Source organism: Macrobrachium rosenbergii, chromosome 45 (assembly GCF_040412425.1).
Source record: "Macrobrachium rosenbergii isolate ZJJX-2024 chromosome 45, ASM4041242v1, whole genome shotgun sequence".
Classification (NCBI taxonomy): Eukaryota; Metazoa; Arthropoda; class Malacostraca; order Decapoda; family Palaemonidae; genus Macrobrachium; species Macrobrachium rosenbergii.
Window position 1 is genome coordinate 18548998 of NC_089785.1, and position 18175 is coordinate 18567172.

Here is an 18175-nt window from a genome sequence, read left to right on the forward strand (position 1 = left end):
TATATATAAATTATAATTCTACTTTATTACGATAGTTAGAAAGAACTCGGATCCGTAGTACTTGGCGACATTCTCCATTATGGCAAATGTAAACAAATCAGCCGACGTGAATTGTTGATAGTTAAGTCTTCGTTATTGTTTCGTTTTCACGAACGAATATTATTGAAAATGGAACGCTAGACAAGTCGTCAGAGTTTGATGAAGGTATTGTATGTGTTATGTCAACGTTAATCTTGAAGAGAATTAGTGGGTAAATGATTATGGTGTCTGTATGAAGGCCCGTGGTGGCACTTATGGAAGTTACGGTCAGCTATGGAGTCGTGGCCATAGCTTAAACTATTCCACCTTATCTTCTAGATTTTTAACCCGCGCATGCTTTAACCCTTTAACTGGTTTTTTCTACACTTTTAGGGGTTCTGATACTGGCGGTGCATCCGTTTGTTGTCGGCCAAATGGAATGTCCCTTCGCCGTGTTTAGTACCGGCCCGGGGGTGTTGGGTACCCATACGTTAACAAGTTATTGCACTTGCTGGACGGGGTATGAACCCTTCAAAACAGACGTACCCGTGCTTTGTCTTGTGAGGACCGCGTATGGAAACCCCTTGTTGGATGGACTTCAAGGGTTAATTACAGGTTAATTTAAACTGTAATTGACGTTTGAAGACTACACGATACTGACGGGGTAGATCTAAGCATACAGTAACATATCAGTTCTGAGGTTAATTACAGATAACAGCCAAAAAATAATGGTAAATTCTTGATAATCAACCAAAATACTTTAGAAAAAGTAAATTTCCAGGGTAATACCCCTTGTGGAGCTGTTCTTTAGTTCTACCAAGGGATTGGCTAAAGAACCTATTAGAAAAGGAACCATACTAATCTAACATACCCTACCTAACCTAACCTAGTAGGCTGTGTTACTTAGTCGGGGGGCTCAGCCCCCAAGACCGCCCCGTGAAGGAAACGCCATTTTTAACCAAAAGTTCCCATAACACTGCGCATGTGCGATAGCAAAAATGTAATCAGTTCTGAGGTTAATTACAGGTTAATTTTAGTCGACCGACAAAAAATAACACTAAATTCTTGATAAGCAACCAAAATACCATAGAAAAGTCAATTTCCAAGGTAATACCCGACACGGAGCTAATAATTAGTTCTACCGTTAATCCGGTCAATAATTCCCCAGAAAAGGCCAGGGATAATGTTCGTTTCCGGTCGGAACATCCCTATTCAATTTTTTATTATATCTTTTGATTCTTCATAAAAAAATAAAAAAATACTCTATATATGTAATTCTTACAAACTAATATTTATCATAATATAAAATATTTGTAAATAATTAGGACTTTTTCTAAGTTTCAATTTTGCAAACTGCACTTAGGGACATTTGATCCCCCAGGGTTTAGTACTAAACACAGCGAAATACATTTGACTCCCCAGGGCTGGTACTAAACATGGTGACACAGTGTAGATGAATCACTGTTTCGCCGTGTTTAGTATTAGCCCTCATGTGGAATTGGAGTTCGTACTTTTACCAAGGCCAGCATAAATTTTTGTGCATTCAAGTTTGAAAAAAATACAGGACAGCTGAATTTGCTGATCTTACAGATCACCTTTGGTGGAGCAGGACTGGGAAAGGAGCTAGCCGTTAAAAAATTGTAAACATTGATTTTCCCATTTATTTATTTACATAAAAAAGGGTAATTTGCAGAACGACGTGAGCAGGCTCTAACACTACCTCCAAGCACCAGATTGCAGGCAGTCCCCGGTTATCAGCAGGGGATCCGTTGCAATGGCATGACGATAGGCAAAAATCACCGATAACCAAAAATTGGTGATTTTCAGTGCTCATCGGCGCTGATATCTGGAGATCGGCAATACATACCTATTAGGTATGTATCATTGGCGATAAGAGGGAATCGGCACACATCAGCACCAAAAATCGCTGATTTTTGTTGATAGACAAGCGCCGTAAAACCGGATCGCTGATAACTGGGGACTGCCTGTAGCCCATGTCTCCAATGTTTAGTGTTACTTGGAGGGGGGCCGATTCCAGGGGAACACCCCGCCCCCCTCCAGGTCAGGGCATGCTACCCTAAGTCAGGTTAGGAAGGTAAGGTCTGGTTAGGTCAGGACACAGCATTCTAGGAAAGGTTAGGTTTGTTTTTCTCAACGGAACCCGTAGGCTAGCCTATCCGTCATTCTCAACTAGCCCCCCCAAAAATTGTGTAAACCCCCAAAACCCATCCAACACACTTTTTAAACAACTTAATCCTTATCCCCCCCTTTCCGTACCCTTGTGGGAAATGATTTTGGTTTGTTTTTTAAGGGGGAGGGAGAAGTGGTCAAAATAGAGTGCAGTTCACGCTTGAGAAAGGTAGTACGTAATTACATACATGTAATCACAATATAATCAGTCAAAAAATATATAGATCATGTATGCCAACAGTATGGAAACAGTCACTTTGGAAAGACCCAAAAGGTATGGTCAAAGGGAAGAAGAAAGTGATTTTGGTTTTCTTTAGCCTAAGTTTTTAATCCAGAAACAGGGAAGAGTTTCACCTGATGATGTAGGATGGATTCAGTATCCTGTGGAAATATACACTTTCCACACCACTACCATTTATACATTAGTGTTTAAAATGAAAAGTAAGGATATGGAACAGATATTGTTTCTTCTTGAGACAATACCTGGTCAGTTGATTTACAAGTAAAAGCACATTGATCAGTCATTGAGCTTTGCTTTGGACTGTTAAAACATGTGCATTGCTCTTGGCTTCCATTTTAGTCAACTCAAAATCATACTTAAAGATATAGTGCAGCAGGAATACATTGTAATCTTAGCTGCCCTTAAACTAGGGAACCATACCCAGATTTGGTCGTTGGGAGCAAAGAGGGCATAGCAAAATGACATGCATACCACTATTCTGTAATATTACTGAATGAAAAGTATCCTAACCACTCATTCCTTTTCTAAATTGCCTACTGACTTGAGAAAAAAACAGAAGCAAAATTCATCTTGCCTTATTTGAAGTTGATGTACAGGCAGTCCCCGGGTTACGACGGGCTAGGCTTACGATGTTCCGAGTTTACGACGTTCTTCAAATATATTCATCAAAAATGATTTCCTAGGTTACAACACGTTCCAGGTTTACGACGCCGATCCGATGGAAGTAATGGGGCTCCAAAATGGCAGAATGGTCAAAATTTGGAGGTTTTTTAATGAAAAATTTAATAAAAATGCAGGTTATATCATTTTCAAGACACCCAGAAGGATTAAAAGTAAGGTTGTTCGTACACAATACACAAACCATCAGTCCTTTACAATAGGAATTACTTTCAGCGTAGCTGGAAAATGGCCGTTTAACTTAAAACAAGGTGATGGAGTACGTAGTTAACTACCGACTACTGGTGGGAGTCCTGCCCACCCAGTCAGTATACACCCACCTTGCTGTAGGCTGTCAATGAGGAAGGGCGTGTGCTCTTCTCCTCTCTGCTGCCATTCGACTTTGTTTATCTTTTAGCGCATTGATGACATTGCTGATGTATAAATATAACGTGTTATATAATACATGCAACACAACTTGTTGTTTCACTTTTCAGTTTACGCTTTCAGTATTCCAACATAGTGGTCATACTGATTTACACAAACCCCTACAACTTTTATTAGCCAATGACGTGTCAAACTGGTTTTGATGTTGCTAAGGCAACAGGCTTAAACTGTTTTTTTTTTTTAACCTTGCTTATTGTTTAGTTCTATGACACGTTCTCTTGGAGAGAATTTTATTCCTTCACTTTACGAAGGAAAGTTTGTATGCTGAAAATTTCTTTGACATTTGTAATGTTTTAGTTTTTTCAGATGTTGTAAGAGTTCGAGTGCCTGGGAATAAGGGTTCTCTTGCTGGCAGCAGTATTGCTCTGTATGTTGCCAATTGTTCATTTTGATTCATCTATGCACATGAAGCAGCTGTTGCATGGGTTCTTACAGAACCTGTGGCTCGACTCGGAGAGAGAGAGTCCAGAATAGGTATGCGCTCACTCCTCCTTCACATTATTGCGGGAATGGTGTAAGGGTCCCGGGACAGCGATGGTTTTCCTGTAGAAGTCAAAGAAGAGAATCGATTTGTCATCATCGTCTTCACCTTCATTTTCTCAGTGCTCTCCCATGACTTTGGATTGGGAACTGTGTCGCAGGTCTCTCCGAGACCCTGCAACACGGTTGAATAGGTAATTCATGTCAACTATACTAGTTCCAGAAAGTCTTTTTCCCGGACTAGTATGTACCTCCGCCCGTGTTTCTTCAGGCACTTGGATAGAGGGAGCAACCGACAGTCGTCCTGTCCTATGTGCGACTCAGAATTTTGAGTGGGTGAACCTCCCAGGAGAATCGTGTCACTCTGGGTACTCGGGTTTCATCAAGACCTCGAGTTACCTTTACCAGAATTTTGGAGTTACCTCCACGCACTTGTATATCCTTCTGCTCAAGTTTCCTCGGACACTCGAGTAGAGGGAGCAACCAATGATCAATTCACCTGTGACTTGGGAGCTCCAGGTGCATGGGTCTCGAGCGGGACTCGTATCACCATGGGTACTCGTGTTTTCTCGAAACCCCAGTTACCCTTACCAGTATCGTGGAGTTACCTCCACGGACTGGTATATCCTTCTGCTCGAGTTTCCTTGGACACTCGAGTAGAGGGAGCAACCCATGATCAATTCACTCATGACTTGGGAGCTCCAGGTGCGAGAGTCTCAAGAGGGACTTTTATCACCATGGGTACTCTGGTTTTCTCGAAACCTTGAGTTACCCTTACCAGTATCATGGTATAATCTTTCTTCTGCTCCGGTTTCTTCGGACATTTGGGTAGAAAGTGCAACTGACGATCGATCCTTTCATGATTCAGGAGCTTTACGTGTGTGAGTCTCGAAGCTACCCTTTACCAGTACCATGGAATCACTCTGAGTGCTGGTATAGAGCCTACCTCCTCTCGAGTTTTCTTGCGCTCTTGGGTAATAGTAGCAACTGATGCACAAAAGATTCATGATTCAGGAGTTTCAGGTGTGCTGTCTTCCAAGGAGACCTTCGTCACCCCAGGTGCTTGGGTTTCTTAGAAACCCCAAGTTACCTTTACCAGTATTGTGGGTCACCCCCACAGGCTGGTGTAGGCTCCTCTATCACTGAAGAATCTCTGCAACACCAATAAGAAGAGAATGAGTACACAACATGCAAGCGCTGCCTCACCCCCCGCCAGTACTCTACCGAGTACGTGGCCAGAATCCCGTAATGTTGCAGTTGATTTGCGGGTCTGCACACCCTGAGAAGCGATCAATGAATTCCCCATACAATCTTCTTCACATGTAAGAGGCCGAGGCCTCGAAGAAGACTGGGGCCCATCTTGAAGACATCCCAAGTTCACGCCCAAGAATACACAATCGCTCCCCTGTTCAGCCCTCTCCCACATTCACACATATGAGCCACTCACCTGGGGATAGCTTCTGCGCACATTTGCACGAACAGCTCTCATGCCCATTCCTGTACAGGAACAGTGTCGGACCGATAGTGGAATTCGAGAATTCGTCGTCTTCTCATCTTCATGTGCTGTCATCTCTTCCCCATCTTCTGCCAAGCTACCAAGTAGAGGAAGAAGAAGGGGGCCCCTCCCAACCGTAGATGTCCCATAGGGCTTCAGACATCCAACCTTCTTCCACGGAGAAGGCTATGGGATCTCTCGCTAGCAGTACTACCAGTACTGCAACTCTCAATTGTCTATCAGGCATGGGAGCAACCGCTGCCTGGGGTTCGGGGTTCCACGGACCCCAGTGCAACAGTACCAGTCCTGGGAATCCTTCCCAGTCTGGTAAGGGTTCCTGGCCTACAGTCCCAGACCCTGCCAAGCAGAGAGAGTGAGTTTAGAGCATGCGGCTCTTACTCAACCCTTGCCCGCTTCTGTACAGGAATGGTGCAACGGTCCCGGATTGGTGACAGCCTACCGGTCCGCTCACCTAGGAAAGGCAAGAGGGGATTCCCCATCCTGTCTTCTTCTGTAGAAACCTCTGCTTTTATGAGTGGGAGAGCTCTCCCAGACCCATACAGTCGCCATCAACACAGTTTGATGACCACCCACAGCCTTACTCGTCTGTCGGGGCTTCGGCCTCTGTCAGGTATGGCAAGGGTGCTAGGTATCTCTCACTGGTCCCCCCATCCCTTTGGAGTTTTCTGGGGACAGGACAGAACCAGTGTCTGGATTTGGAAACATTCACTATCCCATCCCTTCCAGACCAAGGAAGCTCATGCTCTGTATTCATTCCTTGAACCAGACTGTGGGTATGCTTGAGTGGTAGAGGATCACCGGGGGACTCTGGCGCATGTTCGTCCTTTGGATATGGCAATTTATGATCTCCAGGAAGAAACTAGGCCATTCATCATCCATCGGGACTTTGGAGACATGGGAAGAAACTCAAAGTCTCGATGGCCCTGCCATGGTCGAGATTTGCCAAGGGATTGTGAACCATGCCTCTCCACATGTTTCTGCCACGGGTTATCCTGTAACCCTCTCGTCTGCTGCTCCTGCTACTCCCGCCTGTGGGGGCGATCGGCTGCTCACTGCCACCTTCAAAAGATATCTAGGAAGAGGAATTCAAGGAAGAGAAATGGCAGTCATCGTCTGCTGCCACCTCCTCACCTTCTTCTTCAGTTGCTTGCCAGGAAAGGCAGAGGGATCTCTCATTGGCTCACCCCAGTCTCTGGACTCAGGGGCTGTATCACATATTTCCCCAAGGTATTGTGATTCGGGAGCTCGAGTGCGCGGTTCTCCAAGATTTGCGTACTCGGATCTAGTTCTGGGAAGCCTACTTCTGAGGCTGGTGCTGTGCCTGCCTCTTCCCAGGGTTTTCTTTGGACATTCTGGTAGAGGAGGGTCCCGTAAACTGTCCTGGACGTGATTAGGGAGCCTCGAGTCTCTCCAGGTACTTAGGTTTCGCCAAACCTCGAGTACCCCAAACCAGTACAGGCAGTCCCCGGTTATTGGCGGCCTCGGTTATCAGCGATCCGGTTCTACGGCACTTGTTTAGCGACGCCGATAACCGAAATTTTCAACACCAATTCCTGGTTATCGGCGCTGATCTCCGGTTATCAGCACTGATCCATGGTTATTGGCAGCTCTGGTCCCCAGTTATCGGCGCTGATAACTGGATACTGGCACCGATAACCGAGGATTGATGCTATTATCGCCGATTTTTGGTTGTCGGCTATTTTCGGTTATCATCATGCTGTCGTGAACGGAACCCCGCCGATGACCGAGGACTGCCTGTACAGTACTGGAGAGTCTGCTCCCCAGTCTGGTTCAGGCACAGTATGAGAGAAGGTGTTAGAGCATTCAGGTGCTTCGTCATCTCCTACCAGTACTTGTTCAAGTACTCTGCCAGGTTCCCGACCAAGTGTTTCCGACTCGAGGGTTCAAACACTTGAAGATGCAACAAGTCCCCTCCTCAGTCTCTCTCAAGGAGGTTTTGGCCTCGAAGACTGGGGTACATCGTAAGGTGCAGAAATTGCTGAAGATGGCACTCTCAGTACCCATTAAGATATGTATCTCTGAATACATATCAGTCTTCTTCTGGGAACAAGAGACGACTTCTCTACTTGACGGGCATTGGCTGTCTAGTTCAAGTTTGAGCAGCTCGACCTCACACTCAAGCAGAACACTTAGTGTCCTGTCATGCTGGTGTTTTTGTCTGAGTCTCATATCAGCAGGTTCAGAGAAGAGTTCAGTTATTCCTGTACTAAGGAATAGGCAGCTCAACAGTAACAAGTCATCCTTGTTCACCTGTTGCCCTTGGGGAATTCGGGCCCTCAGGAACAGCCTTCCCTTTGTTCCCTTCAGTGGAGAATGCAAGAATTCTTGTCTCTGGTAAAGGACTCCATATTCCTTTCCATTCCTTCGGGAAGGAAATGAATTGTGAACTAGCCTAATGACATCACATGCCTCTGTTTGCAGGTACATTGACTGAGGGAAGAGGTGCATACCTGGAAGACTTGCTTCTTTCAGGTGAGCACCTTAGCCACCCCTCATTCTGCTTCATGGGCCAAAGGCAAAGTGGGTGTATACCGACTGGGTGAACAGGACTCTCACCCGTAGTCAGTAGTTAACTATGTACTCCATCACCTTTTTTAAGTTAAACGGCCATTTTCCAGCTGAAGTGAAAGTAATTCATATGGTAAAGGACCTATGTATAGTTAAGAAAAATACAAATTACTTTAAAAATTTGTTATTTTTCTTATGATTTTCAAGGATATTTCGGGTTACAACAATTTTCGGTTTACGATGTGGTGTCAGAACAGAACCCCCGGCATAAACCGGGTACTACCTGTATTCAAATTCTTCTGGCCCCAAAATACATAGGCTTGCTGTTTTGAGTCAAACTACCATCGTATAGGCAAGACATGCTGCCTACATTACTTGTAATGTACATGCAACTGAAATCATCTAGCTTAGCAAGCCATTTTGGTGTAACAGTTTGCACGTCGAGAAAAACAACATATCCACCAACTTGGGATTGGGGATGTTGGTAGATAGTTCACAAGAAATAAAAATTGGTTCACTGCTGATGCTCACCCAGTGATGACATTCAAGATGGACAAGTGCAGACACAGATCTCATGGATGTATCAAAAATTTATTATGCAGACTGAAATTGTGGCTGCAGGCACGACCCAGGTCAACCTGTGCATGCAAATGGTTCAATTTAAAAAGCCCACAACCCATGACTCCATTTATAAAAATAGATTATACAAAAATAAGGAAACTCTTTGAATATCTGATCAGGTAAGGTAATTTTTTGGAGGTATTAGGACTTTCTGAACAACTATTCTCTCTATAACCTTTTTTTTTTATTGGAAGATTGTATCACTAAAGAATAGAATTGGCAAAAATTCTAAATGCAGTTGGCCATTTTTCTACATACTACCTGACCTAGAATGCTGTAAGTTAAGGGACAAGTTACTGGAATATAAGGTAACCTAACTTTCCCTACCTTTACCAGGATTTGGGGCCATTATTTTGTCGTTGATTTTTTATGTAATTATTAGATTTCAGGCATTTATCTCACTTTTATCTTAATTCCTTCCATTGCAATATTTTAAGCTTAAAATAAATTCATCAACCATGATATTTTCATTAGTCATTGGGTTGTAATGGGCTAACCAAGCATTTACAATGGAAATGAATGTCAAATTCTTCAGTCACATGAAAAACTCAGAAAAACCATAATTCGCATGAATTTCATGAAAATGGATAGGCTCTGTGGTTTCTTAGCCTTGGGTATGAATAAATAGCAACAACTGTTCATTCACAACCTTGAGCAGTGTGTATCAAAATGAAATGAAAGTGACATGATGCCACCGCATAACACAAACAAAAAAATTACATTTATTAAACACAACAGAGAAGTTCTGTAACAAATTTTGCAGCACCTCACATGCACTACTGTGCAGTGACATGACTTGTTAAGATCTTGAGACTGTAATATAGTGAAATATCTAGACTAGATCACCTGATTCCTCATGTTTCACAGTAACCATCAAAATCTCATACAGTTTCAGGAAGAAAGAAAAGTGGCAAGATGAGACAACTGTCCTCCAAAACTTATAAAAATAAAAGAAGGCTTCATAAATTTTCCGAGTCCTCCATTTGATGTATGTAACATCAAGTGCTGCACTGAGGTCCTTGCCAATATTCCAGGCAAGCATATATGATTTCCGCCTCCCCCCACCTGCTTTATGATCTGATCTCTTACATGATGGTTTTAGTAATATTTTTAGCAGATAAAAATGTCAAAATTCTTCATTATTCCTCCCTGTTTTCCCATGGAGAAATCTTCAGTAAGAGAAAAGAGATTAGTTGTCAAAATGAAACTTCCATAGTGTAAAAGGAAGAAAGTTTATGAGTATTATGGGTAATACTTCCCTTTAAATGTCTTTTACACTTAGCGGCAAACCTCTGCTGAAACAAAAAACATTGGTCTTCATTCTAAAATAAATGAAGACGCTTTAAAAAAAATATAGAGGTATCACAGATCTAAAATTTTTGGCAACTACACTTTTTGGCAATGACAATATAGTGCTGATAATTGAGTCTAGAAAATGAAGAAGTTTTGACAGAAATAATGCTATCTTTTAGATAGTGTTCATGTTTAAAATACAACTTCCACTGGAAGGAAAAGACCTCAGAAACATTGTCCGTAAGTAAAAAATACCTTGAGAACAGAAGGGTATCATGGAACCACAATTTTTGGCAACAAGGATACATATGAAACAGCCAGGTACTGGAAATGAGTGAGCCTCATGTAGTCACTGGGTTACTCAGATTGGAAGAACCACACTCAGTTCATAGTCTTCAAGGCTACAAGACTGTCCTCAGAAACTAAAGAGAAGCCAGTAGTATGTGGTAGGTTAGAGTTTGAGGTGGAAGGGTTGGATAGGATGCTGTGCTTGTAGGTTAGGTTAGGTGATACAGTACGGGGGCATAATTTAGAGAGAGGTCCAAGTTGCAAAGCCCCTCAGAGAGATAGCTTGTGGTTCTAGCCACAGTGAGGATGGCCAGGCAGGATATCTTTGTCATGTGTTTCTTGTGGCTTTAATTACGTGGAGTTAGCCATCACAAGCTGAAAACACACCTTGGTTGAAAGTGGTTAAGTGCCATTTAGTAAAGGATCTGTTTCAGTTACAATTTTTTTCCTTCATTTTGGAATATAGAATTTTAGGCCAAAGGCCAAACGCTGGGACCTATGAGGGCAGCGCTGAAACAGAAATTGGCAGTAGAGAGGTTTGAAAGGTGTAACAGGAGGAAAACTTAGGGACCGAAGGAATGCTGCAATGAACCTTAAGTAATGCTTACAGTGCACCGCATGAGGTGCACTGACGGAACTACCTCCCTATGGGGTCTTCATTTTGCATGTGCAAGTAACTTTTTATAAGAACAGTGATTATAGGGATTAGATATTTTTTAAAATTAGGAAAAAATATAACCACAGGTTTTATGAAGTTCTTAAATTCATTTAAAAGCTCACTCAGTAGTAACATTTCATTAATTTTATCACAGTGGTTGTATAGTACTGTAGTCCTGTTGTTTTTTTTTTGGGGGGGGCGAGATGAATATGGATTAAAATAGTACTTGATAACCAGTGGTTAGAAAAAAGGTTAGTGAATGTTAGATCTTCACTTTTCCATTGTACATACAGTACTTTGCTTGGAATTCTATTTTCTTATCCTCAGACACTCTTAACTAATTTCCCCACCCCCTATTTCATCTGGATGACTGTCATTATTCTAACTGCAGTGGACCCCTGCCTATTTGCGTTCCGGATTCACGGCTTCACCTATTTGTGGATTCCTCTGTGGAACATGTATACACATTATTTGCGGAAAATTTGCCTATTTGTGGTATTTTTCATAGAGAAATATTCACAAATTACTGTGTTTTCATATCATTTTCATGACTAAATGCACTTTTTGTGATCAAACTATTAAAATATTCAGGTATAAGCATTTTTAGAGGTGTTTTGAACTATCAAAATAGGCAGTTATAAGCGTTTTTAGAGGGGTTTCAAGTATTTGCGGATTTGAGCTATTCGTGGTGGGGTAGTGGTATGCATCCCCTGCAGATACCGGGGGTCAACTGTATTTTAACCAAGTTGAGCAACTTGCAGTAACTTAAAAGCAACTTTTTTATAATGTGATTATGGTATTATGTATTCAGGTTGTTCTGTGCCCAGTGACTATAGCTTAGGCTCATTTGTCTGTTCATAAAACTTTTTAGTCCACAAAAAGTTATTCTATAAAGTACAGCAAACCCCCTCCACAGGCAACCTGGATTTGGTATCCTGATGCCTCCCTTCTGTTAGGTTGGTTTGCATGGTTTTTGCAATATAATACGGTATTGGCTTGCTAACTAAAGCATAAGTATTCTTGGCCTAAGTTAAGCAGCAAATTCATAGATATTTCGTAGTATTTTTGCTATTTATTTCATGATCATATGCATTTTAACTATTATGTTGTCATTAAAATGAAGAAAAAATCTTGTACTGTACTGAATTGAATTTTTATAACTTTTCAGGTTCAAGAAAAATCTGGCAACAAGGTGTTTGTACTCTTATTTTTGTAATGCCTGTGTACAACTCTTTGTGAGCAGAAACATGTTAACATCACGTATAATGGCTCATAACGCAAGCTATTATTTTAGGATTTTGGACAGAGCTCGTTTGAGAACCAATAACAGATTGCATAGATGTTGTTTGTGTTCCAGTCTCCGGCAAGTGAGTGCAACTGGTGTACGGAAAATTTCAAAGCAAGCAGATCATAATGATGCTGTAACACAGTTAACCCAGAATAGCCTAGAACACCAGACTCTGGCAACACCGTCCATTAAACCATTCTTGTCGGAATTAACACCTGCAAAGTCTGACGCTCATTTACATCAGGTAAAAAGGGACCTCATAAAGACCGGCCCTGGATTAGAATATTTCCTTGCTAACAGTGATAATTCACTAGCAAACAGGGTTTACACAAGAAGAGAGCTTGAGAGTTTATCTCACCCTTATGTCGAAGTTGCCGACATTCAAGGCCACGGACGTAAAGTGTACTTTGAGGTATACGGCTGTCAGATGAATGTGAGCGACACAGAAGTGGTGTGGTCTATTTTGAAAGAACATGGCTACTCAAAAACGAGTGACATCGGCAGTGCCGATGTCGTTCTCATCATGACGTGTTCAATTCGCGAAGGAGCAGAGCAAAAGATATGGCATAAACTGGACCACATAAGAGGGTTAAAAAGAAGGAGAATGGAAAACAAAAAGTTAATGCCTTTAAAGGTAGGAATCTTGGGATGCATGGCAGAAAGGTTAAAGAAGAAGTTAGTGGAGAAAGAGAAGAGTATTGATATAGTTGCTGGTCCAGACAGCTACAGGGATCTTCCAAGGCTTCTGTCACTAGTAACGGAAGGTAGGCTTTCGACTCACATTTATATTTTTCCTGTCGAGGGTTGTATACTTGGTAGGAGTGAACTCATTCCGTTTATTTTTATCAATTAAATCAGTGTCAGAATGTCTATAGAGCTTTAACCTGCATTCAGACAATGCTTATTGTTTTAGTATATCCCAGTTGTAAGCAAACATAATCCACTAAAATGAGTAATTTTTCCTATTTTTATCAAATAGAAATTGTTTTTTTCATAATTGGGAAACCCAATCTTTATTCTTTATGGATATTTTACTATTTTTCTTTGTACAGTACCTGCTACTGATAATAATAACACTCAGATGTTTAGACCATTGATTTGGACCTTGAACTCAGGGTGAATAATACAAGTGTTGAGACAGTTCATTGGGTTACTTTTATATTTTGCAGACCAGGCAGCTGTGAATGTGTTACTCTCCATGGAAGAAACATACGCAGATGTCGTTCCGTTGAGTTTAACAACCAACAGGATGTCTGCCTTTGTATCGATAATGCGAGGCTGTGATAACATGTGCACCTACTGTATTGTACCCTTTACCAGAGGCCGAGAACGCTCAAGAAACATTGATTCCATACTGGAAGAAGTGAGGTACCTCTCAGATCAAGGAGTGAAGGAGGTGACTCTTCTTGGCCAGAACGTTAACAGTTATCGAGACACCTCAATATCCCATCATACTTGTGCTGTACAAGACAAGGAACAGACTCATAATGCCAAGGGTTTCAAGACTATCTATAAGCCCAAGAAAGGTGGGCTTAGGTTTGCAGATTTGCTTGAGAAAGTGTCAGAGGTAGATCCAGAAATGCGTATTAGGTTTACATCTCCCCACCCCAAGGATTTTCCAGACGAGGTGCTCCACTTGATCAGGGAGCGGGATAATATATGCAACAGCATGCACCTTCCTGCACAGTCTGGGAACAACAGAATTCTTAGCTTGATGCGGAGAGGTTACACAAAAGAGGCGTATAAGGAGCTGGTAAGTGCAGTGTAACATTCTTTCACATACTTTAGAGATAAGAATTGATTTAGCAGGCTGTAGTGTCAGCAAAAAATTGAAAACATCAATCAAACTTTGCCTTTCCAGGTAGTTTAAATAAAGCACACTATGCCTGTTTAATAAACTGAAAGATGTTACACAGAATTCCATGAAAATTTTGTGCATTCATTAAATCAGGGAGCTTTCAAGTGCTTAATGTCCACAGGTTTCTCACATTCGCTCAATCATCCCTGGAGTATCCCTTTCCTCCGACTTCATATGTGGATTCTGCTCAGAGACTGAGGCGGAATTTGAAGAGACAGTTGCTCTAATTGAAGACATCAAATACAACTACTGCTTCTTGTTCCCATACAGGTGAGATTATTCGGTGATTTGTTTGACTCGCCTGAACTCTAATTATGAAAACAAATTTTTTGAAAGACTTGTAATTAAATGTAATTTCATATAACATTGTTATACAGTATATTGGCTTAAGAGGGGATGCACTGCTCTTTCTTGGGGTCTGCATATTTTGAATGGCTAAACAAATATTTATTTTAACTTTATCAGTGAAATTTCACAAATAGCATGTAAGTGTTTATAGATCTTGAACGATGGGAGTTGTCTTAATACAATTTCAGGACAACTTCCTTATCATCATTTTATCCATATAGTTCAGTGGCCTGGTTAAACTAATAATTAACATTTCATCCATATTTTTACATTATTTTTCATGTGTTTCCCAGTACCTACAATTGTTGCTTTCATTATTTTTCTGTTTCTTTTTTGCAATGTCTCTCTTTTCCTTTTTGTCATGCATATGAATATCTGTATGGGAGTTTGTATAGCTTCTTGTAAACCTTTGTGGTTTTATACATGTATATATGAAAATAGTAGTGTAGATGCACAGTTACTTACGTTGAGTAATTTGGAATTGGAATATAAAATTTAGGCCAAAGGCCAAGCACTGGAACTTGAAAGGTCATTCAGCACTGAAAGGGAAACTGTGAGTAAGAAGGTTTTAAAGGTGTAACAGGAGGAAAACCTCAAAGCAGTTGCGCTATGAAACGATTGTTAGGAGAGGGTGGAAAGTAAGATGGAAGAAACTGGATATGAATGGAGGTACAGTAAAAGGAATGAAAGTGGTTGCAGCTAGGGGCTGAAGGGACGCTTCAAGAACCTTAAGTAATGCCTTACAATGCACCACATGAAGTGCTCTGAAGACACTACCCCTCCTACAGGGATGTTGAATAATTTAACCAGACCACCGAGTTAAAAACCTTAACTCCCACAGGGTTGGCCATATACACTCACATGGTAGTATTGTGAAATTTTATAGTATAAAATTGATTTACAGCATGAGAGAGAAAACTCCAGCGCATCGAAAGTTTGTGGATGATGTCCCCCATCAGGAGAAACTCAGCCGTCTAGAGAGAATGGTGAAATCATTTCGTATAAATGCCAACAGAATCAACAAGAAACAGGTAATTGATTTTTCTTTCAGCAGTGAATAGATTTTTAAACGTTTATAATTGTACCTCTTAATACCACATGCAAAGAATATTCATTTTGACCGTAAGTGTATCCAGATGTGTCAAAGATGGCTGTTAAAACAAGTTTGACTTTTGTCATTTGAAATCATTTTAAGTATTAGTTGAGTTCTTTTTATGCGTTTTTGTATTTTTTATAGATTGCCAGTTTTTTTTTTTTTTTTTTTTTTCATTTTAAAACTGATTGAAGCTGACTAAAAACAAAGCTTTAGTTCATGTTTTATAAATTATTACAGAAAGTTCCATCTGACAGCAAAACCATCCTGTTTGATAGATGATTTTTCATATTTTTAAAGTCATGTGGAAAGTAAGCTGGCTATATTATACAGAACAATTTGTTTAATCCTAAGTTAGTCTCTGATAAGTAATGTATCACTGTGGAGAGGTGGAGAATGAAATAAGTGGTCAGTGGAAAGTCCTGAGTTTTGAGGTAATTAGATATTTATCAAATGCAGCAGAATTTGCTAGAGCAGGAGAGCAATGCAGTTGCAATTGAAATATTACAAAAACATACAAATATATCAAGGTTTAATCAGTGACATGTAGAAAGAATTAAAGCCACAAAGTTATGAATATGTGCAGATCTGGACTGAGCAAGTTGTGGTTTAAGAAGTGTCTGTGGCCAGTCTCTGGAGATGAGGGATTAGTGAGGGCACTGGTGTTAGAAATCACAGGTGTTGGAAGTCTTAGTAGATCGTGTGACTTGTTCATGTACCATGAACAGTACTGTAATAGTAATGCTCACAGCAGTTATCTATGCATACTAAAAATAAGGACTGGTTTATGTAAGTTAGCTATTAGGCATTCAATTCATAGGATTCTATACCTCAAAACTGTGGATATATGAATGTCATTCAGGGTCACAGCTATGGAATATATTCTCTTCCTGTTTTTTATTCATATAACCTCCACTTTTGATGGGATAGGGCCAGTTTCATGCTTGTGTGACAGGCCTTACTTTTATTTTTCCACATGACAACCCTTCCCTGGCCCAGTATGGGTGCAAATTAATGTAGCTTGTGTGAACTTAAGGACATAATCAATTTTCTTACTATTGAAAGTACTTTTATTTTGTAGATCGGACGGCAGCATCTTGTTTTAGTGGAGGGCACAAGTAAAAGGTCAGATCTGCACTTGGCAGGGAGAAATGATGGCAATACCAAGGTAAGTAATATTTTAACATTAATCTGCATTTACAGTATTTGACTTCATCAGACTTTGTTATTCAGTGCAATGTTAAATGATCATGATTACTGAGTTATCCAAACATAGCAGTTCTTTATCTGTACAATACAAATGTTAAAAGGATTAAATTGGCTTTGCATTAAGGTACATAGTGCATACCTTAACATGAAATTTTTAAAGTGGACTAGTTAGAAGAATCAACAGACTTTAGCTTGTTGTGTGCCCAACAAAATAAAGGTTATTTAGCTGTAATTTCATTATCGTGTATTGAAACTACTATTCATTTGTAAGTTTTCATATCCTGATTATGAGTTTTATTATTGTTGCTCCATTTGGGATCTTGAATTTAATGTTTTTTACTACTATGGTATTTGTGGGTCGTACAGTATCGTAATAATAGACTGACAGGGATGCGCAGCCTTTCAGGACAAGAGGTGTTTCAGTTAGTTTATAATTTTAATTTGTAGTATTGAGAAATTTGATGGTGAATTTGGACCAGATTTTGAATGTTTTCATTTGTGTGAAGTTAAAGATGAGTTATGATTTGGATTTTCTTGTATTAGGTAATTCCACATCAATCTAGATCCCCTTGAACTCTGTCTTTCATTTATCTAATACATAGTACAGTACCATATAGCATTATCCAGAGTAAATTTTATAGTTATTCAGGTACAAAACCTGTTTGATTTAAATATTCCATTATTGAATAAACATTACAGCCTTGAGGAATAGGTTTGCTCAGTAATATTATGATTTTGTGTATCTGATACCTGTGGTTAATCTTGCTCATGATGCCAACATGTCATTCAAGTACAGAATAGCCTTTTAGTCTTAGCCTCAGAATGATAGCAAATTTGGACATTAATTTCCATGTACAGTACAGTATGCGGTCCGTATGCTATGACTAGGTTACATTCCCAACTAGTTAAAAATAAAAAAGGATGCATGTTGGTAACTATTTTGAACTAGCACCTGTTCATGTTCACAATTTCTTAAATATGTAAGTCTTACAAGAACAAGTGCATTGTTTTTCCCCAATCAGCTTACGTATTTAACTTTCGGCTGGAGCTGGGTGCATTTCGGACAAGTAGGAGAATTTCCCATTCTGAACTTTGCCAAGCGTAATCAAAACTTGTTTCAATTCTCTTGAACAGGTTATCTTCCCAAACATAGATGTGGAAGAGGGTACTGAAGGACATACCAGACCTCTTAAGCCAGGAGATTATGTCTCAGTGGTTGTGACGGATGCAAACTCTCAGGTACTGAAAGGTTTCCCTCTCAAGATATCTTCAATTAAAGAATTCTACAGTGCCAAGAATCTCAAGGTTGATCAAGAAATTGAGCTGGGGCTCAATCTTATGTAACTGGATTATCCCTGTTGTGCTGTTTTGTATAGTATTTATCATTAAAATACAGATTTGAAATCGAATAACGTTTCAGTACTTGGTAATCTAATCTAAG

General features: G+C 40.3%; 1 protein-coding gene across 1 annotated transcript; it reads left to right on the plus strand.

Moving 5' to 3' along the window:
* The first annotated feature begins 58 nt into the window (after nt 1-58).
* LOC136829735 (CDK5RAP1-like protein) lies at nt 59-18143 on the plus strand. The gene is made up of 7 exons (XM_067088548.1): nt 59-204; nt 12107-12990; nt 13396-13979; nt 14206-14354; nt 15337-15463; nt 16607-16693; nt 17869-18143. The coding sequence occupies exons 2-7, from the start codon at nt 12186-12188 to the stop codon at nt 18076-18078; spliced, it is 1962 nt and encodes a 653-aa protein (XP_066944649.1). The 5' UTR covers nt 59-204; nt 12107-12185; the 3' UTR covers nt 18079-18143.
* The last annotated feature ends 32 nt before the right edge of the window (nt 18144-18175 follow it).